This window comes from Suricata suricatta, chromosome 11 (genome assembly GCF_006229205.1).
Source record: "Suricata suricatta isolate VVHF042 chromosome 11, meerkat_22Aug2017_6uvM2_HiC, whole genome shotgun sequence".
In the NCBI taxonomy this organism is placed as follows: Eukaryota; Metazoa; Chordata; class Mammalia; order Carnivora; family Herpestidae; genus Suricata; species Suricata suricatta.
Window position 1 is genome coordinate 107,959,948 of NC_043710.1, and position 26,165 is coordinate 107,986,112.

Below are 26,165 nucleotides of genomic sequence, written 5' to 3' on the forward strand. Positions count from 1 at the left end.
CCCCCCCCCCCCCCCCCCCCCCCCCCCCCCCCCCCCCCCCCCCCCCCCCCCCCCCCCCCCCCCCCCCCCCCCCCCCCCCCCCGCCGGCCTCCGGTCCGTGGGGACCTCCCTGCCCCGTCCCTGAGGGTCAGATCGACTTCCTCGCTTTGCTTTCCTCGTCTGCGCCGGCCTGGCTCCCTGTTTTCTCTGGTCATCTGAGCTGGGTTGGGAGTCAGTCCTTCCAGGCCGGCAATGATCGGGGTCTCTCCCCGCGTCCCCAAGTCGCCTGTCCCTCCCCAGCTGGCCTCGGACACTGATGTACTGCTCCTCAGGACAGAAGGACAGACGCCGGCTGCCAGGACCCTCTAGACTCCCAGCTCTCAGGAGAATGGCGGCACGAGGGCCTCACAGCCCCTCGAATATCCGTCCTTTTCAGGGCCCTCCTGCTGGGCCTCCAGACTCTCCTCAAACCAGGAAACAGATTACAGTGAGGTCCCGAGGCCGATACGTCTCTCGTCTCTCCTCTTACACTTACACCGCTTCTAACGTTGTTATTTAACAGCTCTTGAGCACCAGCCCTGCCCAAGGTGGGCGGGGCAGAGGCGGCAGGAAATGGGGGCGGGGCGTCCCTGAGGTGGGCGTGTCCACTGCCCTTCCCTGGCTCCACCCCCGAGGAGTCCTAGGGATCGGCTTCCCAAGTCCCCCCTCCCCCAGCCACGTGCCGGCCCTGCATCCCCGCCCCCCGCCCCTGGGACGTCACCAAGACCCCTCCCCCCCCCCCCGCATTTTGCGTCTCTGGTCGAAATGGGTGCGTTTCTAACGAAATACATCGCGCTTACGGAAAGAGGGTAAAAATAATACAAAGCATCCTTGTTTATTTTGGCTGTCTTTTCTTCAGCTCTTTTTAAGAAGAAACATTTTAAGAAATAAGACATTCTGGAAACAGTCGTCTTTCCCTCAGTGAGCCCATCGCCTCCTTCCTCGGAGGTAAGCACCACCGTAAATATGGTGTTTATCATCCTCATGCGTGTTTTACACTGTGCTGCATATGTACGTGCCCAGAAACAATGCAGGGTGTGCTCTGCGTGTTTCCAAACTTCCCACACATGGTCCCAGAACGGGCGCCTCCTTCTGCGACTTGCTCTCTTCCACTCAACGTGTTGTTTTTTTTAATTTTTCAGGACACGTCCAGGCTGATTTGTAAAGCTCTGCGTCGTGCATTTCCCCTGCAGTATAGTATTTCATTGTGGAAACAGACGAGATTTAACTTATCTTATTGGTTTCCAATTTTCCACTCTCACCAGCATGATCATCCCCGCCTCGCCCGCGTGTAAGAGTGCCTTTTAAGAACACGCATGTGGGGACTCTCTCCTGGACACGTCTGCCTCCCCGGCCGGACACAGAGCCGTCACCGCCGCGCCTCCGGGGCCCAGTACGACGGTGGGCGTGTGGGGTTCACCGAGCTGACGTGCGGAACCGTGATTTCCCAGCCCCTGCACTTACAGGTGAGGAGTGAACCCCCCAGGAAAGGGGCACCTAGCCCTGGGCCCCTCCCCAGCTCTCTGGCCCAGATCCCCAGCCAGACTCCCGATCCACACGAGGGAGGGAAAAGGCAAAGCGGCGTTCCAGAGACCTTACCTGGACGCTGGGGCTCACGGTGCGGAGTGGCCTCACACCTGGCCCCCCCCCCCCCCCCCCCCCCCCCCCCCCCCCCCCCCCCCCCCCCCCCCCCCCCCCCCCCCCCCCCCCCCCCCCCCCCGCCCCATGAGATCTCAGCCCCGCACTTCCAGATAGAGACCTCGATCTGGGCACCCTGCACCCAGGCCGTTCTGCCCTTCGTGGGCTGGTTCTGTGCAGCAGGAGTCCTGCCAGGTCCGTCCTGGGGGAGACCCGGGTCTGGGACCCGAGAGACCCTGGCACACGGCCTCGAGTGGAGCGCGGGCCCCTGCGGCGCACGACTGCGGCGGAGTCCCCAGCCCCCTCCTTCCCGCCTGCACGGCCCTGGGTGAGTGACCTCGCCGCACCGCGCTCCACTCTCTTCATCTTCAAAACGAGGCTGGCAGGGCCCCGGGTGGCCCAAGTGGTTAAGCATCTGACTCTGGCTTAGGTCACTGTCTCCCGGTTCCTGAGGTCAAGTCCCACCTCTCTCTCTCTGCCTCTCCTGGGATTCTCTCTGCCTCTTGCTCACTTGTGCGCTCGCGCTCTCTCTCTCTCTCAAAAAAAATACAAATAAATAAGTAAAACGGGGTTGGCGAGCCCAACCACCCCACCACGGTACTGGGGGGACCCGGCAAGTTCTTCTGCACAGAGCAGTTCACGCCGCACCTGGCACATGCCAGGGCTTAACCACCACCCTCCCCTCCGCGTTCCACGCAGGCAGGTGCAGCACCCGAGCACCCTGTGCACGTGGCCCCCCGCCCACTCTGACTCTGCGGCCCCGGGCAGGTGCTTCCCGGAGGCCCCAGTTCCGCACCTGAACATGGGGACAGCCCCACCGGGACACCACTTTGTCCCAAGGATGCGAAGAGCCGGAACGAGGCCGGGATGGGGTGAGCTGAGGAGCCGAGCGCCTGGAGCTCTCACCGCCCACCCGTCCGTAGCTGCCGGGGGTCCCGCCTCGTCCTGTTCATCGTGGCCCACGCGCCACGTGCAGACGCGAAATACGTTCCATCGTTAGAACACGAAGTCACATCTGTGACAGCGCCTGGCTCCATACCCGGCCCGTCGCAGGGGGTGGGGGGGTGCCTGGGGGGGGGGGGGCAGTCACCGGATCTCTCGCGGCCTCGGTCCGCTCACCTGGAAATAGGACGGACCGCTCTGTGCCGCACAGAGACCTTGGGACACTCAAAGCACAGCACACGACACGTGTGCCATAAACTGGAGAAGCCACAAGACAAACTGAACTCACTGATACGGGAGGAAGAGACTGCTCAGTTTGTCTTTGGTCCCTGTATGTTTAGGCTCGGAGCCTGAAGGCCGCCCGGTGAGAATTCCTGGGAGATTTAAGGACAGACTTAGGCTCCACGAGACAGCAATGATCTCCTATCTCGCTGGGAACACCCTGATCACTGAAGACCAGGCCCGGAAGTCCTGGCCGGTCCCCACTCGACCCTCCCCGACTCCCCGCTGCGGGGCACCAATCAGCCCCGCCCTTCAGTGCTCCGTGACTCCCAACAAGCAGCCTGTCCCCCGAAGGCACCCGGCCTTTGTTCGCAGCGGCTCAGGGACCTCCCTGTGGCCGGTACGCAGAGCTCGGGTTGCTCACCAGACCCCCTGGGGCCTTTCACAAACACAGACGCCTGGGTCTTACCCGCCCAGGTATCCAGACTTCATTGTTTGGGGTGGGCCTGGACAGCAGTGTTTCTTCAAAAGCTCCCCAGGTGATTCTAAGGTTGAGAGCGGAAAGGTCTAGAACACACTCCCCTGCAGAGCACAGCCTGCCAAAACAACCCGCTCTCCAGGACCCGGGGAAGCGCGGCGCCTGCTCTGACCACAGCAGACAGGGCTGTGAGCCCGCGGAGGCCGTGCCTCTCCTGTGCCCTTGTCACACCCTCCCTCGTCTGGGGTCACCTGTGTCCCAAGTTCAGCCTGCCGATTAGGCAGCGAGCCCCTCAAAGGCCCACACAGGTCACTACCTCCTCCAGGCCTCTGCCCGCCTTCCTCTGCCTACACCACATGGGCCTCATCAAACAGTGACCGCCCACAAACTCACAACACTTAGTGCACCGTCATCCTGCCCGGAAGATGAAGAGGGGACAGGGGACAGTCGGCTCTACAGGAGAAAAGGCCCGGCTCTGTACGCTCACCCAGACACGCTCCCGAGCCAGAGGCTTCTAGCGTGGCCGAGCTGTCTTGGGTCCCTGCTCTCGGGGGCACGTGTGGGGTCTACACAGGTGAGGGGGTGTCCTCTTTCCAGAGACAAAGCTGGGAGTGCTGAAGACATCAGAAGATGCCCCGCTACACTCGTCATCAGGGAAACGCAAATCAAAGCCAGTGAGGCAACCCCTCGACTTGTGGGAATGGCGAAGACCAACGCAAGAAACAGCCGGTGCCGGTGAGGATGCGGAGAAGGGGACCCTCGTGCGCTGCTGGTGGGGACGCACGCGGTGCGGCCCCTGCGGAACAGCACGGAGGGTGCGTGGAGAGCTAACGACTGCGGCGCCCGGGGGCTCAGTCGGTGGAGCGCCCGGCTTCGGCTCAGGTCATGATCTCGAGGTCCGTGGGTTCCGGCCCCGCATCGGGCTCTGTGCTGACAGCTCCGAGCCTGGAGCCTGCTTCCAATTCTGTGTCTCCCTCTCTCTCTGACCCTCCCCTTCTCGTGCTCTCTCTCTCTCAAAAATAAATAAAACATTTAAAAAAAATTTTAAAGCTACAAGCAGAACTAACCTACGATCCAGCAATCGTACAAGGGATTTACCCAAATACAAAATACTAATTCAGAGGGACACGTGCACCCTGATGTTACAGCAGCGTTATCTACAGTACCCAAATTATGCGAACAGCCTGTGTCCAGGGACAGATGCATGAATAAAGGAGATATGGTGTGTGTGTGTGTGTGTGTGTGTGTGTGTGTGTGTGTGTGTGTGGACACACACAATGGGCTATTACTCAGCTGGTAAAAAGGAGGAAATCCTTTGGCGACAGCACGGAGCTGGAGAGGATTCTGCTAAGCAAAATAAGTCAGAGAAAGACAACTACCATAGGATTTCACTCGCCTGTGGAACTTAAATAAAGCAGGGGCACCTGGGTCGGTCGGTTAAGCATCTGATACTCCACCTCAGCTCAGGCCATGATCTCATGGTTTGTAGGTTCAAGCTCCATGTTGGGCTCTGTGCTGACAGCGTGAAGCCTGCTTGGGATCCCGTCTTTCCCTTTCTCTGCCCTTTCCCACGCTAGTTCTCTGTCTCTCTCTCAAAATAAATAAACAAAGATTAAAAATTAAAAAACAGGGGCCCCTGTGTGGCTCAGTCACTTGGGCATCCAACTCTGACTCAGGTCACAGTCTCACGGCTTCTGAGTTCGAGCCCCACGTCGGGCTCTGTGCTGACCAAGCAGGGCCTGGAGCCTGCTTCAGATTCTGTGTCTCCCTCTCTCTCTCTGCACCTTCCCCGCTCATGCTCTGTCTCTTTTTCTCTCTCAAGAATAAATAAAACATTTAAAAAAAATTTTAATAAAAAAACAAGCAAATGGACAGAGAGAGAAAGAGGCAAACTGAGAAACAGACTCTTAAGTATAGAGAACTAATGGTCATCAGAGGGGCGGGGGGCAGGGGGCGGGGGGGTGAAGCATTAAACCACGATTGCACACACCCGAAACGAGCATCACACGCTATAGTCACCGGAATTTAAGTAAAAACTAAAAAACCTGTGCATGTGTGAGTACATGTATGTACGTATTCAACGTGTACAAATGACAGCGTGCATACTGTTCACACACATTCACACACGTCCAGTTTAATTAAAGTGAGTTTCCTCGGCGTGTGGAACAAGGCATTTCTCCAAATCCCCCGAGAGCCTCCTGCAAACACACTTGGGAATCGCCGTCTACATGACACGGCATCTTGCACACAGGAAATCTCAAAAACACATTTGCAACATTAAATCATGAACGGGAAATTCACCCACTGATTGTGGCTTATGCCAGTACAGCCATTAGATGGACTCAGGCGGGGAAGCCAGCGTAAGCTGTGGCACTGCTAGCCGCCGCCCCATGGCATCTGTGCCTCTCCTGGCGCAGGCTCTGGGCCAGTCGCCCCGCTTCCCTGGGCTTGTGTAGCAGGCTCTGGAACCTTCTAGATAGCAGGCCTCCACTCCAAGGGGGGTGAGGAGGGCCCCCCGGCACGCTCTCTGAGGCGCTTCCTTGGCCTCACAAAGCCTCAGAGGCCCCCAGACCGCCACACGCAGGTGCCATCTGACACCTGGCCGACTGCAGGGCCCACAAGCAGCTGAACTGAAACCCAGACTCTACTTCCCACCCCACCCCCACTGCCACTCACTGTCACAGGCTTCTGTCTCCCACTCTGTGGGCGGCTCTGCGGCCGCCTCTCTAGGCTTCCAGCAGATTCCATGCTCCTAAAGACGCGGGCGTTCAGGGGCGTCTGACCCTGGCGTGGAGGGCGGAAGCCCCCGGGTGTGGCAGGAAGGTGCCTCCGACGTAGAGGCCCTCGTGCCAGCCTCCGAGCCGCTGCTGCCGCTGTCCTGGGAGGCTCCCCAAGCCCAGCCCTCGACGGAGGAAGGCGGGCGAGGCACCTGCCTGAGCTCCCAAGGTTTCCGCACACGCAAGACGCCCACTGGGCCACGAAAGCCCACGGAACGCGGGGGCTTGTGCGCAGGCCGTCTGGGAAATACTCCACCTCTGCCCAGCGTCAGGGTCTGTTCCCTCAACATCCTGCCCTCAGGCACGTGGCCCCGACGGCCTGAGACCCAGGCTCACCCCTAGATCCTGGGCGCCCACTCCTCCTGGAGACCTTCCAGGCCCCGAGGGGATGACGAACCCTGAGCCCTTACCCCGTATCGGGTCCGCACAAAACAGAGCTGAAACCCTGCATCGAGAGGATCTCTATGTAGAAAAACAAAAAACAAAAACCAAACAAAAACAACAAGAAAACAAACAAAAACCCCAAATCTCTATAGAAAAATGCTAGCTATCCAGGGAGATGACGTTTTCTCCATGTAGAACAAGGACCTACTTCCAGTCGGCACCGCTGCTGAGAGGGAGGCGCGGGGAGGTGAGAAGACCCACCGGGGGCCCCTGGCAATTCGGGGGGGATTTAAACCCAGGCCTCTCTCTCTCTCTAGGGCCAGAGAGACCCTCTTAGCTTTGCTGCACGGCTTCAGTCCATCACGAAGAGGCTCCGAGCAAGCCGTGCTGACCCGGGGATAACAGGGGCCGGTGAGGGCTCGACCAGCGGCCGCAGAGCCTCCCCCTCCCTGCATTTTAATTCACGCCATTCACAGCCCAATCCAGAGATCAGGCACCGCCCCCACCTCCCTTGTAGGCACTCAGCAAACCTCATCTGAGCACCTACTCTGTGCCAGAGCGCGGGGAGGCCTGTGGCATCACGGATGCAGACCCTCGTCCCACAGCCACCCAGCGCCGGGCCCCTGCCTGGAGCCGCGGCCCGCCCCCGCCGCTCACGCTCGGCGGCCAGGTCTCACTGATACGCGACAGAGTTCAAAATCACAGGCCCGGCAGGACGTGCCATCTATACATAGCTCCGCCACTCTGGGAGCACCGGCGGCTTCTCCTGAATAAACACGACCCTACATTAAATGCCAGAATTCGGCGAGCCGTCCTGCATGTTTGCAATGAGATTGAGAACTAAAAGCAAGATTGATTCGGATGTGAACACCGGCAAAGCAAATGGGTTTTTGAAAACCCTATAATTTCCCTGCAACCCTTGACTTCACTAAACACACATTTTTAGACTACAGCACAGTTAGGTAGGCATTAAACAAAAATGAGGTAGTCTAATGATGATTTATGTGTAGGGAAACCTCCTATAAAGGATCCCGCTCTGATTTCAGGGTAACTTACAGAGGTGCCAACTTAACCAAACAATGGCGCTTGCTCACGGCCACTGCCAGGCGGGATCACGGGGCAGAGCGTCTGCCTGCAATTGTCTTAAATCTGCTGAAATTCACCCAGTGGGTGCTCTGGAAAGGCAGTGCCTGCCATGAACTAAATGGAAAAGCAAAACACGACACATGCATTCACCACCAGAGGCACCTGTGAACACAGACTACTTTGCTCGACTGTGGAGCCGCGGCTGACGGTTCTGGAACTAACCGCCTGGCAGGGAAGTGCGGAGCAGCCCGCCCGCCGGAGCCCGGAAAGTCCTGGGGAGCCCGGGCGTGCGTCCAGCGGGGGCCGCGGGGGCTCCCGGGGTACAGGCACCACACCGGAGCTCCTGTCCCCCCTTCCTGGCTGGGGGGACTCGGGCGGGCCTTGCAGCCCCCCAGGCCTTGGTTTCCCTGTCTGTCAGGTGAGGCTAAGCACATGCCCCCCTCAGATGGGAGGGAAAGACTCAGTAAGATGCTGCCCGTGAACGGCCCTCATAACGAGAGCGCGCTCCACAGAGGAAGTAGGACACGGCAGGGGCTGAGAGGTGGCCGAGTCCCCGCTAAGACCTGAAATCACAGTGCCCTGGGCCCAGCTCCTCACTCTGTGGCCTTGAGCAGGTGACTGACCTCCCTGTGCCTCAGGCGTCTCATCTGCAAAATGGAGCTGACAATGCGAGCCGCTAAATGAGACCCTGGTGGGGGGATGAGACAGAAGGGCCCGGGAAAGCACTCCCACGTAGGAGCTCGGTAACTGGTCACTTCTTTTCTAAGCATCATCAGCCCAGGACCCTCATTTCAGTCCGGCCGGGAGAGACGTCCTGGGCTGCTGCTGACGTTGCCTCCTCTCTCACCTGCGGAACTCTGCCCTCCCAGGAATGAATTAAGGCCGTCTGAATCGGATGCCCCTCCCCCCATGAAAGCAAACAACACACAAACCACGGTAACAGAATTAAGGGTCTCCTCTCTGTAACTGCCCGGCTGAGGGCACAGTCACTGCCGCGAGTCCCAGACAGACCTCAGGCCAGAGTCACAGACGTGCATCACAGGTAACGGGCACGGTCGCTGGGTCCAAGCGACAAAAGCGCTACCACAGAGAAGCTGTGTGGCCCGAAGCAAACTGCCTGGCCGCTCTGAATCTCGTTTTCTGCGTACCTAAGACGGGGGTAGCAGGCCTGCCTCACAGGGTTGAGAGGAGGAGTCAGAGAGAGGACATCCGGGCGCCGGCTGCAAGGCCCCGCAGACACTGCTGCACCTGCTTCCTCGTCTGTGAGGCGGGGCAGGCACGGGGGGCGGGTTACTGTGGAGCGTGAATGAGGTCATGTGACAGCCCGTTCTGCGCTGGGCGGGGCTCTGGAGGTGAGCCCAGGCGTGTGGGAGGGATGTTTGCGGGGTTGGCCCCAACCACAGGCCATCGTCCCTCCCCTTGATGTCATTTGCATCAGGCTCCGTGCAAGGCACAGGTGGCTGCAGAGACGAATTCCACAGCGTTCTTCCGTCTGCCTCCCTCCTCCTGCCCCATGGCCGTCGACCCCGCCTTCTCGGGCTGCCGTGTTCCCCCACATCCAAGGCTGGACGCGTCCCGAAGCGGGGGTCGGGCTTCGCCCACGCCTTCTCCCCCTGCGGCCTGGGGCCTCTCTCTGCACAGGGGCCCTCCTCCCTGTTTCACAGATGCACGAAAGAGGCTCTGGAACGGACTTGCCCAAGAGCACGGATCAGGCCCAGAGGCCACAGCCAGCCTCCCCCCGGCGCCCCGCCGCCTCTTCCCCAGGCTGCAGTTTCCTGTCGGCCTGTCTTGTTCCCGAGGCTTTGCAGCAGTTTTTAAAATACACGTTGTGTGTCAAGTTTCTCCAGGCAGTGGAGCGGAGGGCTCGGGGGCACAGGACGGCGTCTAAGTGCACCTGTGGTGGGTCTACCGCCTCCTCACTTGGGGCGGTTCACACGGCTTCACTGTGCGTCAGTCTGCTCATCTGTAAAATGGGGGAATGCAGCCCCTTCCTCAGACTGCTCTGAAGACTAAATAAGCCAACCCAGAGCCTGGCAACCTGGGAAGGGGTTCATTAGAATTGTCCCTACCACCATGTCGCCCCTTCACGCACCCAGTTTTTGTGTTTTTGCTTTTTCCCAGAACCGGCAGGAATTTCCTATCCTTTCATCCTTGTCAGACTGCTCTCATGGTCTAATTCACCCTCCGGGTCATCCCCACCCTCTCCTGCCATCCTGCCTCTGCCCCTTCTGCCCCCGTGGCCCCGGGAATCTATCCCCAAACTCAGTGACAGGCGTCCCTCCCTTCCGCGATGGCTCACTGGGCCCCGGTCAGAACCACAGCTCTGCTGTGTCGTGCTCTTCCTGGGAAGACACGGCGACCCCACTCTGGAGCTGCCGAAGGGAGGAGGCAGGGCAAGGGCAAGTTCGGCTCCTCTTCAAGGCCTGACCCCGTGCCCCTCGCGCCCAGCGGGGGCCCAAAGCCCTTTGTTGAACTGCCTTGCGCACACCATCGACTTCCCCTCAGTCCAGGCGGACCGCCCCACCCCTGCGCTCGGTGGCCCTAGAGTCCAGAGCCGAGACCCTCAGCGTTGCGTCTAAACAGCAGAGCATCCTAGGGGGGCCCACGGAGGCCTTCCGTCTACAGGCAGCCCGGGGACCACCTGACTTAAACCCTGTAAGGCCACCGGGTTTGCGTGTGACCTTACCCAGGCCTCCCTCCTTCCTCCCGGCCGCGCGACAGTTCGGGGGGAGAGACCGGCATTTTGTCATCTTCATTCGACATCTTCTCTGAGGAAAGAGGGGCCTGAATAAAATAGGGAGCCCGCCCTGGCTGGTTGTCCATTCTCGCGGTGGGCAGAACACAGATTGAAATAAACAGGACAAAACACGATGAGCGCCTTGAGTGAGGAACCGACAAAGTCCGGAGGGAGTGACAAAACGGTCCCTCAAAGAAGGTGAATCGGGGTGAGGTTTCTTTGCAGAAATTGGGAAAGACATCATGGAAAAAGTGGTATTTGAACCAGACTTTGAAAGATGGGTAGGTTTTAGACACACCAAGCAGAAGGGATGTCTGATAGTAAACACAAAACCCCTCACGGGCCCTGAGAATGTCAGGGGAGACGGGGTGAAGGGGCCGGGAGCTCATTGGGGAGCGGGGGCTGACCCCCGGGGCCCGGCCAGCGCTGACGCTCCGTGACCCCATCCGTTCATGGTCCACAGGCTTCCAGACTGGTTTCCAGGCACAGCCCAGCTCTCTCTTGCCCGCTCCACCCCCATCCAAGTCGGTGTAGACATTTGGGGTCCGAGGTAGTCTTGGTATCAGCCTGAGCAAAAGGCAATTCATAAGTCGAATCTGTATTCCAAAGCGAACCCAGATCGTGTGTGACCGTTTGCTGTGCGGAGATTATCCACCCCTGTCCATCATAGCTGACGGCATGAACTGAATCCCAAACCCCTAGATCAGGACGGTCCTTGTGTGCCCACCAGGCCAGGAACAGAGACAGTGGCCAAAAAGGCCTTGCTGTTAGAATGGCCGTTTTGTTCACGGGTCCTTCAGCTGGAGATCTGCTGCCCTTCAGAAAGGCCAGAGCCTCTGGTCACTGAGCACACAGCCAGAGGTCGGTAGAAAGGCTGGTGACACATTTCTGTCCCTAGGCAAGTGCAGGAGACAGGGACAGGCCCTCCTCCCGTGAGAAAACCTGAGGACAGTCCATTTTTTAGAAAAGCTTATTTACTTAGAGAGTGAGCAAGTGAGCAGGGGAGGGGCAACGAGAAGGGGAGAGAGAGAATCCCAAGCAGGCTCCACACTGTCAGCGCAGAGCCCGACTCGGGGCTCAAACTCACGAACCGTGAGATCATGACCTGAGCTGAAATCCAGAGTCAGACCCTGAACCGACTGAGCCCCCCAGGTGCCCCAAGGACAGTCCATTCTTAGTGAGAAGCCTGCCCTGCAGAGGCCGCAGGAGGCAGAGGGCCCAAGAGGACCCCAGTTCAAACCCAGGTTACAGCCTTCGTTAGCTGTGTGGCCTTGGGTAAATCGCTTCCTTTCCCTGGGCTTCAATGTCCTCGTTTATAAAATTAGAAGAAAAACCAAACCAAACCAAAAACGTTATCTCTTGAAGGGTTGTTGCGAGGATTAGAGATAACTTAGGTCTCAATGTACGATAAATGTCATCGTTAATACCATTACTATTATGCTGTGACAGGCGCAGAGGGCCCTGAGGACAAAGAGCCGGAGAAGGTGCGCAGCCGCCCTCCCGCCGCAGGGAGAGAGAACCACCGCCCCTGCCCCCCCCCCCACCAACACGCAGGGCTCCCAGCCCACCCGGGGCCTGGCGACAACCCACAACCCGGCGTTCGCAGCCCCGTCCCCATCGACCAGGGAGCCGATCCAGGCTGGTCTTCTGAGGCACCGGCGGACACATCTGGCCCGCAACTGAGTGGTGTCCAAAACCCCCCTCTGGGGCCAAGACAGCCAGTCGGCGTGCTGGTGAAGAGCATGCTGGGAAACTCCCACAAGGAGCCCGCATCGATATAATCAGGTCTGGTGGAAATTAAAAGCTATTAGGAACAGGGCCGGATTTATCTTTATATCCAATAACATGCATTGTAATGGTGATCATGCAGATGGGAAATTAAGCCACATCTCAGCTCCACTGGAGGCCTTAATTTTTATTTATGTTTGTGCACAGCGCTTTGCCCCCTTACCCCCCACCCCACTCACTCCGGAGAGTAGTTCTGCTCAAGACCAAGGCCCCCAGGAGAGGAGTAAAGGGTAGGAGTCCCACATCATAGGTGCGAGGCTCTGTGTCCTTATGTCTTCAAATGCAGGGGAGGGGAGATGACAGCTTGGAGGAGGGAGAGGGCAGGGGTGCAGTGGGTAGTTCTGGGGGAGTAGCGTTTTGCAGAAAGCTTGCATCTTGGTCTCTCCGGCCTCTAACCAGGAAAACTACAGGTAAAACTACTCGCTGCTGAGATTTTGGCTCCCGGAGACTCACCTCCCCACCTCCCCCGGCCTGACCCCTGGACAGCTGGGAAGGCTGACCTGTGAGCAAACACCCGACTCATGGAGCCTGTTCAGCCACCAAGCCCTGAATTCCTTCCAAACTGCCTCAGAGAGAGGGGCTAAGGGCAAACGCTTTATTAGCAGGGCCTGCACCACCCCTCACGCCCCCTCCTCGCAGGGCCGCTGCTGGTCTCCTAAGGAGAGGTCCCCCGGGGCCCTGAGTGACCCACATCAGGCTTCCCGTCCCTCCTGCTGCTCTCAGCACCTGCTTCTGTTGGGCCTGTGGTCTGCAGAGGGTCCAGATCAAAGTCAACACAGTTCTCTCTGTTCCAGAAGCCTACTCTACAGCATGGGGGGGGGGGGGTGGTAAGGGGCTCCTGGGTCCTCCCCTAACCTCACGGTAACCTGATCATTAAATCTTCTCCCACCATGAGAGGCTGATATCCGACCTCCCAGACAAACACACACACACACACACACACACTGGGTACAGAGTGTGGATGGCGGATAATCCTGTTTTTATGGAAAAGCAAAACAATGAACAATTTGCATTTTTCAAAACTAAAGCACGTAGCCTGTCAGCCCAAGTTCTGGCCTCTCGTCTAAGAGCAGCAAACTCCAGTCTCGGGTTCTCGGGGATTCCTCTGGGAGCGTGTTAGCTGGATTTGTGTGCTTTGGAAAGTCTGTCCCTGGATCTAACACATAGCTGTAGAAGGATCTAGAATGATTATGGATGGTGCCTGAGGGCTGGGCAGGGGAGGACAATTCCCCAAGGCTAAGGGAAAGAAAGAGGCGCTCCAGACCCGAAGTTAACAGAGCCCTGCAGATTAGGACCCAGCCCCTTCCCCGGTAATTATGCCCTTTGGGGCCCCCAGCCCTGCCTTGACATCAAAGATGGCCCCGGAGCCGGGACTACAGGGGCTCACTGCCCCCCCACCCTCCTGGGAGGAGTCAGGCAACCTCCCCGCTCTCCCGTCCGTCCGTCCGTCCGCGCTGGCTGTCAGCCTGTCCGCCGACCCCACCCACTGCCATGCCCCTGATCCCCACACTGTGCCCACAGCCCTCACAACCCTCCCAGCCCCATTCTCGCTCCTGCGGAGCACTCAGCAGGCACTTCCCTGCGTCTGCGCGGCGACGTGGCAGAGGCCAGTCCGGTCCACACCCTGGGAGACTCGGGCACGGGGCTCCTCCCACCTGGCCTCACATCACAGCCCGCTGTCCCCCGGGCCAGGCAGCGTTTGGAACCTTTTACGAACACCACCTTCTTAAACGCTGTGAAGTAGAGCGACCATCTTTCTATTACAGTTGGGGAAACGGAGGCACGGCGGGGCAGAGGACTCACCCCGCTGGTTAGACCGTGGGGTGAGTCTCAAGCCAGGGGGTCTGGTCCCCAGCTCCCGGCTCTTCGCCGCCGTCCCCGGCTCCACGGAGCCTTCCCTAAAATCCACCAGGACTGCCTCCCCTCCGTGGGGCTGCCCGCCTGCGGCTCACGCGGACGCCCCGGTGTTCTCAGAGAACCCCGCTGCGCACACGCCTGTGTGCCGGGAGGCGGCCCGTGCGGGGTCCCGGACGCCTTAGCCAGAGTCACTGGACGCCTGTGTCCTGGTCTGTGACGCGGAGGAAAAGCACACTTACAGACTCTTTATGAGAAGTTGCTGGGCCCCGGCCTGGCACACGGTAGCACCCAAACCACAGTCACGGGTACTATTCAATAACACTGACAGCTGGCATCATCTTAGTGACGGTAACGCTTAGCCCCTAAGCACGAGTGTGTAAAACAAGCTGCATCGGACTCTGGGATAAATGGGACATCCGGTGGTTCCTCGGGCTTCCCCCAGGGACGTGCCCAGGCCCTCCAGCAGCCGGCTGCCCCTGCCTGCCCCGTGGCTCTGGGTCTTGAGCAGCGGATGCAAGAGCCCTGAACTCAGTCCCAGACCCGGGGGCGCCGCACCGCCGTCACAGATCCAGCTGCACCCACTGAGCAGCCCCCAGTCCCACCCCGTCCCCGGATCTGCACTCGTGTGTGTCCTGTTTCTTTGTTCCCTGTCCTCAGAGGCCCTCTCCCCCGGCAAGAACACCCAGCCAGCCTCTCCTATTAGCTGGTGGCTTTACAAAAGGCAGGAAGGCAGCCGTCTTCAAGGAGACTCGGGTTCCCTCCCGCGACAGGCTCTGAAGCCGGGAAGAAAACGGCCTGGCCATCTGCTCGCAGCCGAGAGACGCACGCAGCACCAGGAGCAGAACACAAATCCCTGTCTCGGGAAGAATGTCCCGCCATGTTGGCTGCACGCAGGCCTGAGACCGGCTCTCCTCACTGGGCCGGGACCACCGGGACCCCGTGAGGAGCCTTAAAACCCGGTGCGCCGGCTCCGCCGCCGCGACGCCGATCTGGGGCTGGTCCCGAGCGCTGGGGTCTCCTCTGAGGGACTCTCCCACCCGCCTCACAGCTTCCCTGCCCCGAAGTCGGCCTTCCCTGACCAGCCCGCAAACCCGCGCCTAGAGTCACTTCCGACGGCCACCGGCGAGACATCCAGGCGGCAGGGGCGCCCAGCTCCCGGTCAGCTCCCTCCATTTCACAGAAAGGACAAGACAAGGTCCTCCGCCGAGAAAGGAGGAAGGGGCAGGAGATCGTGGGCAACGTGCAGGATGAAGGCAGCGGCCCCTTGCAGTGCAGGGGTGAGGGGAGACCACGCTTCTGTACCCGGAGGCCCGGAGGTGCTTTGAGGACCTGAGGTCCTCTCTTGGGGGTTCCAGGCCGGATTTCCTGTTGAAGGGACAGCAGGACACGCGGGGGACAGGCGCCAACAACGAGTCGGCACGCCGTCCTGGCGGCTCTAACCAGGTGCACCTAGGCCGTGGTGTTAGCCTCTCCTCCCAGCGCCCGGCACGGGCTGAGCCCAGGGAGAATCCGAACGCGGTCTCTAGCCGAGTCGTGAAAACAAGTCCCGTGTGCATGTGACCCCGAGTCCGGTCCCCCCAGGACCCGGCGCTCATTGCGTGGCCGTTCCATGCGGGACGCCGACCACAGCCAGCCTCCCGGCCGCCCGGTCCACAGCCTCACCCCCCAGCCTTTCGGGGGGGGTAGGACGCACCCCGTGTCGGACGGCAGAGGGGCCGCTGGCTCTCGGGAGACGCAGCGAGCCGACAGCGGAGATGCTTGTTCGGCCAAAGCATCCGCAGAACAGCAGCCCGTCAGCGACCAGAAGCAACCGCCAGGTCTCAGCAAAACGACCAACTCAGCACCCCGGCTGCGGCGCCCCCCCCCCGCCCCGCGGCGCCCCTGCCCGCCTACCTGGGATGATGGACACCGTGTCCTTCTCCCAGGACACGACGCTGACGTACTCCTGCACTGAGGAGGGGATGAGGCACTTGAAGACGGCCACGTTTCCACGCATCGACCTTTGGTCCTCCACCCGCACGGTGTAGGGCTCCCTGAAAACTGCAGAGAGACGGGGGGGGGGGGGTCACAAGGCTGGGACGTGGTGGGGCCCGAGAAGGGAACAGGGAGCCGGCTCGGCCCCCCCAGCACCCCAGGCCTCCCCCTCCCCCACCCCGTCCCCCACCTCCCATTTAACCACCCGGATGTTCCTGCCTCATCTGCCTCCCGCCTGACCGCTTCCTCTCTGCTCCGCGGGGACAGCCGGGCTTCCAGGTCCAACCTGTCCGATTGCAGGGCGGGCTGACAACCACTAGGGTGAGAGGCCTGAGGGCCCTAGAATCCCTCTAAGCAAACCACACGCGATTTCCTGCCTGATTCCCGGGCCCAGGTGGCGACCACACCTTGCAAAAATAAAAGCTGGGCCACACAATCTGACAGCAGACCTCTGGGCCACGTCAGGGAGGAAGGCGGCCTGGGGAAATGCAGCTCGCGCACCAAACGTTCTGGAAGGGCCTGGTGGTCGATGAGGACAGCGGAAGAGGACATCTGAAATGTCGACGGCCTCTAAGGTCCTCCGAAGCAGAGAAGGCCTCCGGCCTTCTCCCTCCTCACATGCTACAGTCTGACTGCCAGGCCGGGTCCTGTCTCCCGAACTCCGTGTTCCTTCCCCACGGTGGGCAGCAGGGACCTCCTGCCCCAGCCCCGGGGCTGGTTCCTGGGGCGCTGTCCCCTGCAGCCTCTACGCACATCAGGTCCCACGGGTGGGCGGGCTCAGCCCTGGGGGCGGGCCGAGGGGCGCTGCCCCTGCCTTGCCCTCCCTGCTCGGCCTGTCCAGGGGATCAGTCCCCCCTCCCACCCTTCTCTGCCAGGCAGAGCTGGCGCGGCCAGACCCCCGCTGCCTGCCGACCTTGTCCTGCAGCAGGCACCTGGGCAGCGCGCCCTCCTGCTCTCCCTGCCACGGTTGCCAGGGTGACGCTCAGGCCCCCGCAGCCCCTCTGGCTGTGCACCTGCAGCCCCTCTGGCTTCATCAAGAGCCGCTTAATTGGCCGTGTCTCCAGTCAGCCCTGCCCGCAACCCCCCCCCCCCCGCCTTCATTCTTTCCCTGCCTCCCTGTTGGGACTGTGCCAAAGAGAGAGTTGCCGAGGTGGAGGAGAGGTGGAGGCGGCCGGGGGCAGGGTGCCGCCCAGGGCCCTGAGGGGAGCCGACCCCGAGGGAGGCAGAGCGGCAGAGCGGACAGAGCTGGGCTTCGGGTGCACTCGGCCCGGGAGACCCCGGGGAGGCAGCGGGGCCAGGCTCGGGGGCACGCAGGCCTGCCTCCTCCGTGGCGCTGCTGTGGGCTCTGCACAAGAGCTGCTAAACCTTCTGGAGCCTCAGTTTCCTCACTTGTAAAAGGAAGTCACAACGATGAGAATAGCGGCGTGCAGAAAGCCTGGCCCAGGAAAGCGCTGCAAAAACACCATTTATCATGATCGCTAACATCTCTGACTCACTGGCCATGTGCCCGTGGACAAGCCACTTAACCTCTCCTTGTCTTAGTCCCTCGTTTGTGTAAAAAACATGCTTTTTAGGATTATTGTGAAAACTGCATCCTAACCCAGTGACAGGCACATCACAGGAAATAACAGGACATTGCTTTCTCTTACCCCAATCCTCTAGGCTGTGGAGGCCAGAACTGCACCAAAGCCCGGCCTCAGGGCTCCGGCCCAGCAGCCGACGGTGCTGGGGCACAGCGCAAAGGACCCACTGCGCAGGGAGCTCCAGGAGGGAGACCCTGGGCCCGGTCCTGGGCTCTGAGAGCTCACATCCACCCCCAACCAAACAGGCTGGATGAAGACCAGCTCTTTGACGAAGAGCGCCCTCCCCACCTCACCCCTGCAGACACCTGTTCCCAGCTACGTGGAACCTTGGGCCTGCGAGAGGCACGCCTGCAGCAGAGGGATCCTGGAATCAGAGATTTTGCAGGACCCTGGCTGCAGGTTGGGAGGTCTTGCCCCGAATGTACTCTTCTCTGCCCAACACAGTCAGCAGGAAAGACGGTGCACCCAAGGCCGGTGCCGTCACAAGGGGCTAGAACCTGACCTGTCCTCTCCCACCCACACAGCCTTCTAAGAAAATCAGTCCCCAAACGTCAGCGCTTTATTACTGCTTGGAGCCCACCTGACAACGGTTGTAACACACCAGAGTATCCTGACGTCCTAATTAAGAGTATTTCCATCGAAGCCCTTTCCTCGCCTCCTGACCTCACCCCAGGAATGAGATTTTCTGTTTTCTTTAAAGAGAACAGCTGAGGGGCGCCTGGGAGGCTCAGGCGGTTAAGCGTCCCACTTCGGCTCAGGTCATGATCTCACAGTCTGTGAGTTGGGGACCCGCGTCGGGCTCTGTGCGGCCAGCTCGGAGCCTGGAACCTGCTTGGGATTCTGGGTCTCCCTCTCTCTCTGCCCCTCCCCTGCTCATGCTCTGTCCACCTCTCTCTCAAAAATAAATAAACGTTATAAAAATTTTTTTAAAAATAAACGAGCACCATCTCAACGCGCCATCACACGTAGTGACGAACGGGCAAGTGCTGGCATCGGCTCCGCTCAGAAAGGTGTCCCCACCGCCTAGGGACACCCGCCCAGCAAGGAGCTAAGGTTCCAAGGAACTGGAAAACCTTCCTTGAGAGACGGACTTTTCCACGCACCGCCCCCCCCCCGTCACCCCCCTTGGGACGGGGCTCCCCGGCAGGAGGCAGGGGTCACCTACCTGCTTTGACGCGGATGTTGGGGCTGCGGATCTTGCCGGCCGCGTTCTCCGCGGTGCAGAAGTAGTCATTGTCGTGGATGAAGCTATTGAAGGCGGAGGGGGAGAAGGGGTAGAGCTGCAGCGTGCCGTTGGCGTGGACGTGCCGGATGTGCGGCACGTCGTAGATGTCGTCCCCCGTGGCCAGGTACCATCGAAGGGCTGCACTGGGGGAGCCCGCAGCCGGGCAGGGCACCACCACGCCCACGGAGCTGGAGAAGGTCACCTGCTGCAGGGAGTCATTTACAAAGTAGAGGCTGGAGCCGACATCCTCGGGGCGAGCTGCAGGGAAGGCAGGGGAGAGGCCGGGTTAGCGGCGTCCAGGGCTCACCGCCCACACGCCAGAGCCCAGCGCCCGCGCCCACTCAGAGCTCAAGCGCCGGCCGTTCGGGAGGTGCTTCCTGAGCTCTGACTTCACCCCAGGAACCGGCACAGGCAGGGGTGAGGCGCTTCCCGCCCCACAGAAGCTTCTAGCCCAGCACATGAACAGCGACAGTTACAACACCTCGCCCTCCATACCAAGCCAAACCCACGGAGAGGGGACTGGGCGCCACTCCGCCGGCCGCAGGGTCTGAAGCCATGATCCGCGACTGGCAACCACACATTAGGAGAAATACTGAAATGGCGTCAGTGGATGTTCGTTGAGCGCCTCCTATACGCTAGACAGGCATCTGCTAAGTTCATTTGCACAACCCTGAGAGGTTGCCTGTGTTTTATCATTCCCTTTTTAGTTTTTTTAAATGTTTGTTTATTTTTGAGAGAGAGAGAAAGAGAGACACAGAGCACAAGCAGGGGAGGGGCAGGGAGAGAGGCAGACACAGAATCCAAAGCAGCTCCAGGCTCTGAGCTGTCAGCACAGAGCCCGACGCGGGGCTGGAACCCACAGACCGTGAGATCATGACCTGAGCCGAAGTCAGACGCTCAACCGACTGAGCCCCCCAGGTGCCCTGCCCACCCGACTTCTCAGCCGGACCCTGGCCGACTGCGGGGACGCTCCCCTTCTCTGTCCTTCGCTCCGTGGCTTATAAAATGGGGTGGGGGTGGGCGGACGGGGCCGCAGAGACCTCCGGCGCAGCCGCCGTGTTGCTGCCCAGCACTCCATCACGGGGAGACGTGCCCAGGAGCACAGCTGCCCGCCTGGGGCAGGGCTGCCCGACCGCACAGGGGTCCCCCACGCGCACACCGCACCGCGTGGGCCTCAGCCCTTCCTGCCCCGTGGGGCGCAGCCCTGGACGCTGGGCTGAGCAGCCTGCCCCCTAAGGAGGGCGACCTCTGAACCCAGAAGAAGAAGAAGAAGAAGAAGAGAGCCCGGCCCCAGGCCCCAGGCCCCAGGCCCCGGGCCGGAAGCCCCTCGCTCTGCACCAGGAAGATCAGGGAGCAAACGGACCACGCACCGGCTTATTTAAGGAAGGCTGCAGGGGACCTAACTTGACCTCAATTTCCACAACTTTATGAGGAGGAGGGGCCCCGCATCCAGCCTGTATTAATATTCTCGGCTTCACTCTGGCGGAGCCTCCAGGGAGCGTGCACCGGGCCGCTCGGCGAGGGAGGCCATTAAGCTTCATTGGTCAGAGCAACTCGCCTCATCCCATCAGAGGCCGTGATGAAGCCGTTAGCAGCGGGGCCGGAAAACACACCCGTGAGCCCCTTGCCGGGGCGCGGGGGGCACCCCCAGCAGCAAATGCATTCGCTGTCCCCACCAGGCCCGGCGCCGTTCGCGGCTGAAAGGCTCCTGGGGAGGGAGCGACACCACCGCTCCCTCGCCCCCCCCCCCCCCCCCCCCCCCCCCCCCCCCCCCCGCCTCCCCTGGGGACAATCCCGGTGCTGGGGACTGAGCAAGCCTGCTCCGGGGGAGGGGCCCATCTTCTAAGGCCTTTCCGACGCTCAGACACCTGCCTCTCTCGCGGCGGCGGAGGAGCCTCCACAATCACGGGTCAGCAACGAAGGCCTAGGAGGGCGTCTCTTCGGCCCTGAGTTTGCGAGGCTCCCCGCCCCCGAGCCCACTCACCTTCTGGGATTCATTCAACAAACATTTGTGAAGCGCCTTCCGCTGCAGGGCGCTGTCGTAAGCACGTTGGTTCTACGGCCTCTCCCAACCTGCCAACAACCCCGTGCGGTACGTGGCCCTGTCCGCCGAGTTCACAGATGAGGAGACCGAGGCGCGGAGGGAGCAGAGCCCCTGGCCACACGACCGGCGAGGGGGGCTGTGGGAGGCGGACCAGGCAGACCGGGCCCAGAGCCTGACTTCTGAACCGCTAGCCGGTGTAAGTGCTGCAGTGACAGAGAGCGGGCCCTCGCCTGCCTCCATCGCCACCCGGCCCCGACGTCCGCATCTAGTTGACCAAGAACAGGACACAGCTGTGCACCTGCACACACACACACACACACACACACACACACACACACACACACACGCTCACACCCGCACACACCCACACCCGCTCACACTCCTCCGGGGAGGAGCCCCTGTGGGACTCAGCCCTTCAGACAACGCTTAGCCTGTGGGAGCAGGCAGATCACCCGAGAGTTCTGGATACTTCCGCAGACAACCTCGTTAGTCAGACATCCGCTCCACGGCAGCTTTATGGATGTGGGGAGCCGGGATCCATCCAGGTACAGGAAGGCTCTACATTGTGCCTGACAAATGGACAGGGGAAGCTGAGGAAGACTCCCGGCCGAGAGGAGCTCGGGAATCAGCGGATTCGAGGAACAGGGAGAGAACGTGTCTGTGACGTAGCCTAGCCTCCCTCGTCATTGTCATCTACCACCACAACTGTAAGAGCTTCGACATCAGAGCTGGACCCATTACAGACCTTATCTCCCGGAATCGGCAGGACTCCCTGGGAGATGGCCTTATTGTTATTTTGATCTCACAGATAAGGAGATTAAGACTCAAAGTTAACGGGCACCTGGCCGGCTCAGTCAGGTTGAGCGTCCGGCTTCAGCTCAGAACCCATGATCTCACAGTTCGTGGGTTCGAGCCCCGCGTCGGGCTCTCTGCTGACAGCTCGGGGCCTGGAGCCTGCTTCGGATCCTGTGTCTCCCTCTCTCTCTGCCCCTCCCCTGCTCATGTTGTCTCCCTCTCTCAAAAATAAATAAGACATAAAAAAAAAAAAAGACGCAAAGTTAACTAACTTCTCCAAAGTGATACAATGTAAGCTGCCTGACTTTGGCCCGGGGGCTAGAACTGCTCCAGCGTGTGAACCAAGGTGCAGGCCAACCAGCAAATCGGGCTTTCTCGGCTGGGTACGCCCCACCCCAACACAGCCCCGCCTCCCTCCCTCCTGGCTGGAGGTCCATCCCACGCCCCACCTGCGAGACCGCCTCCTCCAGAACCACCAGGAGCCCCGGGCCCAAGAAGAGCAGCCTGGCCGCACCCTGAGCCTTGGATCCTGCCAGAGCCAAGGGCACGGGGTTCTCAGCCACTAGAAATGGGTAGATTTAATTGATGAATTGACTGGGATTGCCCAGCCACCTGTCAGGGCTGATGAAACGGCAGATTTATAGCAAAAGGTGAGTAGCCTCATATTTCTCCTGCCCCGGGACGTGAGCTGCTGTCTTCTGAGTCTGGGGGGGCTGGGGAGGAGGAGACAAACCATTCATTTCTGCTTACGGCTCTGACAGTGCATTGCCGTTATAAAACATCACCCTCGGGTGTAAAACAATAGCATTTTGCACTTACGTCGGACTCATACTTTACCATCACAAGGCACCTGTCAGCCCAGAATGCAGAAGCCCTCTGGTAAACATTAATTTAGCCTCACCGCAGCTGCCAAGCAGTGAGCAAATCGACAAAGGGGAAACTGAGGCACTGACCACCAAGTATCTCAAACCTCTGCCATGTGCCCATGTGAAGGCTGGCACGGGGCCCCTGGGAGTGGCTGAGGCAGCAGTGGGTACATTCGGCCACCCAGCCATAAAAGGGGTTCAGCAAGGGTCTGGCTCCAACCGAATGGGGTCTGGCACGGCCTCGATGGTGGGTTCGAACCTTCAGAGCAGGGACAAAACATCAGCAAGCACTGCGAGGAGAGAGGCGTGGCTAAACAGAGCCGCGCCAGGAGCCGGGCGCGCTGCCTTCCGTCCCGGGACTCACCCGACCTGCTGTGGCTCCCCAGGCCCGACCACGGGCCTTCGGAGCCTCTGTGTCCTCGTAACCATCTGACCCGCCCTCCGGGACTGCAGCACCCAGAATGCCGGCGTGCTTGGTTCCCCACAAAGAGGATTGTGTGAAGGAGGGACGGTCCGGCGACCCTCCCCTCCCCCGAGGGATCCAGGGGGCCTGCGGGGCTGCCGGGGTGCCCAGGGCCCAGCGCCACTCTGCAGCCCTGCAGAATCCGAGACCCTCAGCCGACTCCGGCACCCTTCCAGGCTCTCCTTCCCCGGGTCCCCCCTGACCTGAGGACCAGGAGAGTCTTGCGCCTTCAGGAGCACCGGCCACATGTTCGGCAGAAGCACAGTTGTGGGCCGGAGACCCCAGAGACCGGGGAGAACAGCGTCCCCTTCCAGGAGCTGGTAAGGGAGACGGAGAACAAGAAGGCGTGAACCTGAGCGCAGCGCAGGGCAGTGTCCGAAGGAAGTGCCAGTCAGAGGAGAGCCCCCTGAGGGGACATGTGAGTCACACAGCAGCGGAGACAGCTTCGGGAGGGGCTCGAGCTGGGCCACTAAGAAAGATCTCAGTGAAGGCGCTCCGGGAACCCAGGCCCGCCTGGGCGGTGCCCCTGTGGGCAGTGGGGCAGCACGTTTGGGGGCCCCGCAGACACCTGCCGGGCAGGGGTGCTGGGGAGCAGGGGCAGAAACGGCCGGAGCGGCAAACTGGCCCTCGGGGAGGTCTGCGGGCCCGGCGATGGAGTTCATGCAAGTTCTCGTAGCCCTGTGCCCAATTCCATTTTGACCTTACACTTATTTTGCTGAAGGCTTAATGGCTCAGCTAATGGTGCAAGTCCTCAAAAGCAAGGAGACTAGCATTGATTGAGCACCTGCTGTGTGCCAGGCCGGCTCCCAGCCTCCAGGGCCTTCTCTCAGTTAATCCTCACACAAAGGCACAAGGTGGTCCTGTCTCGGTTTACAGGGGAGGAGAGAGGCTCCTGGAGAGACTGCTCGGCCTGGAGGGGCAGAGCCAACATCCGGTCCAGGCCTGTCCGGTCCCAAGCCTGCGTTTTTTCTGTCAGAGCGCTGAGAAAAAGAGGTCAAAGTTTGCGGCCTTGAGAGGCCCTCCCCCCTCTCTGGAAGCCAGTCCTCACGCAAGAAACTCCTGCTTCCCCTTGAGTCTCGGGGAACCCTGGCCCCCACCTCCGCTGGAAGAACCAGACACATTTACAGACAGAGCAGGCGGAGGGGAGCACTTCATCAATACAGAGGGAGGCACGTCCAGATCAGGGGCAAAGCTTCATCTGGTCAAAGGGGGAAATGGATTTTTAATAGAAAATGGAAGTTATGGGCCCGGCCGTGATGTGACAGACGCCCAGACTTAAACCCATTTAATCTCCTCCGCCGTTTAACAGGGAGCGGCACCCCGATGCCATGTTTCAGAAAACAGACTCCAAATCGCCAGGAGATTAGACGTGTAGAAATAGCACCGCAATATTTTTAAACCAGAAATCGCCCCCCGGCATTTGGGCTGCCCCCAGGGTCGCCACTGAAGTCTCAATATCCATCACATCAGCTCTCGGGGCGCTGCCCCCCCTCCCGCCGCCGTCTGGCCCTCGGGATTAGTTCAGGGAAGGAAACTCGACACCCATGTGTTTGCCACCCATGGGCCCACCCTCCTGGCCGGGCTGGGGCGGGGGTCTGGCCAGGCGAGGCGTGTCCCCAGGTGTAGGCGGAATTATCCCCATGTGACCGTCTCTAGTCATCAGAAATGACAACCCAAGGGGACTGAAATCTTAACACCTCGCCACCTCCACTGGGAGAAGTGAGTCATTTCTCTTTCTTTACAATGTTTACTCATCTCATTCACTGGACTTTCCATCCAGGAGCATCTGCCAGCCTGGACGCGTAAGCGCCCCCCGGAGACGGGCAGGAGGCTTCCAGGGGTGTCCACGCCCGGGCACAGCGAGTGTGGGTGGGGGAAAGCAGTGGGTCCCCGGGACGGCAGGGGCGGGAGGGGGTGGGAGGGTTCCCCTGCAGGGCCCTGAGCTCCCTGTCTTGTTCACCACTCTATCCCCTGAGCCCAGCACAGCGCTGGGCACTTAGCACCCGGACTCGGGGGGCTGGGCCCCCCAGGTTTGAATCCCTGCTCTGCCGCTCACAAGCAATGTAACCTCAGGCAAGATGACCTCACCTCTCCGTGCCTTAGTTTCCCCATCCATAAAATGGGGGTGACCTCAAGGGTTGTTAGGCTGGATGAGTTCCTATAAATGACAGTTTCCGGTACACATTAGGGCCTGGCACGGCCTAGGTATTCGTTGCTCTTGTTCTAAGTATCGTCAGAACAGGCGGGCAGCATGTGCAGAATAAGCATCCAAGCACAGATTCCTACTCTCACGCACAGCACTACCTCTGCCACGGCCCGGCCCAGCCCCTGGGTGGTCCGACGCGGAATCCGCTGGGGAGTCTGGTTAAGATACAGATCCTCCGGCAAGAGGCTCGCCAAGCCCGTCACGGGGCCGGGAACCGGCCTCTGCTGCAGGCGCCCTCTGTCTACCCCTCAGGGACCCTCCCCGGTGACGAGGACGTTCTGCCCCACCGGCCTTCCCGTCACCGCTTCCGACACCAGGCAGTGTTCAGGGGCTCGGCTGACAGGACCTTAGCACCGCATCAATTAACTCAATTTGGTGATCGAGTCCAGAAGATACTAGTCGTGTGATCAATAACAGTAAAGCGTCGAAACAGCCGCGCGCTCGGCCCCCAGGCCTGCGCAGTTGTCGGCGCAGGTGAGTCTGAGGTTAACCTCCCGGCTTCCTTGTTGCACTGCATTTGCACACGGAGGGGCCTCCACACGAGACCCAGGATGTGCCCGCACTCTGATTGCTCTGGCCCCACAGTTGGAAAGCCCGGGCCCAGAGACCAACCAGCGGGACTTCAACGTGACCACCATGTCCATCCAAAACCCAGATCTGGACCAGCGAGACAGGGGCCAGCGCCTTCGTCAGGAAACCCGCCTCTGGTGTGTTCAAACCCGAGGCGCCGTCTGGGTCTAGACCGTGGGGCAGGGGAGGCCGGGTGTCCCTGGATGGCGTCGGAGCACTTACCGGCGACCAGAGCTGGTAGCTGCCCCGGGACAGCCAGGCCCAAGCCCCCGGCCCCCTGTCCGTGGCTTTCTCCCAACACTGGCCTGCCTGCTCCACCGCCATGTCCACCGGCACCCAGGCTGGCACGTCGTGTTTAGCATTCACGCGGTGCCAGGCCCTGAGAGGCCCACCCCTTGTGGTGTTGCTCACTTAACCTGTACAACAACCTCTGACTCCGCTACTGCACAACCCCCCATCCTACAGAGGAGAAAGCGGGGCGTTAGGTCAAGCTGTGTCCTGTTTCACACGCT

General features: G+C 60.4%; 1 protein-coding gene across 1 annotated transcript in view; it reads right to left on the reverse strand.

The window, feature by feature from the left end:
* Positions 1-18,962, reverse strand: part of DSCAML1 (DS cell adhesion molecule like 1) — a 305,212-nt gene extending 286,250 nt beyond the window's left edge. The window contains exons 1-2 of the mRNA XM_029915701.1: positions 18,650-18,962; positions 15,821-15,967 (exon numbers count right to left, since the gene is read on the reverse strand). Of these exons, the coding sequence (XP_029771561.1) occupies positions 15,821-15,923 (103 nt within the window). The 5' untranslated portion in view covers positions 15,924-15,967; positions 18,650-18,962. The remainder of the gene's footprint in view (positions 1-15,820; positions 15,968-18,649) is intronic.
* Between the last annotated feature and the right edge of the window lie 7,203 nt (positions 18,963-26,165).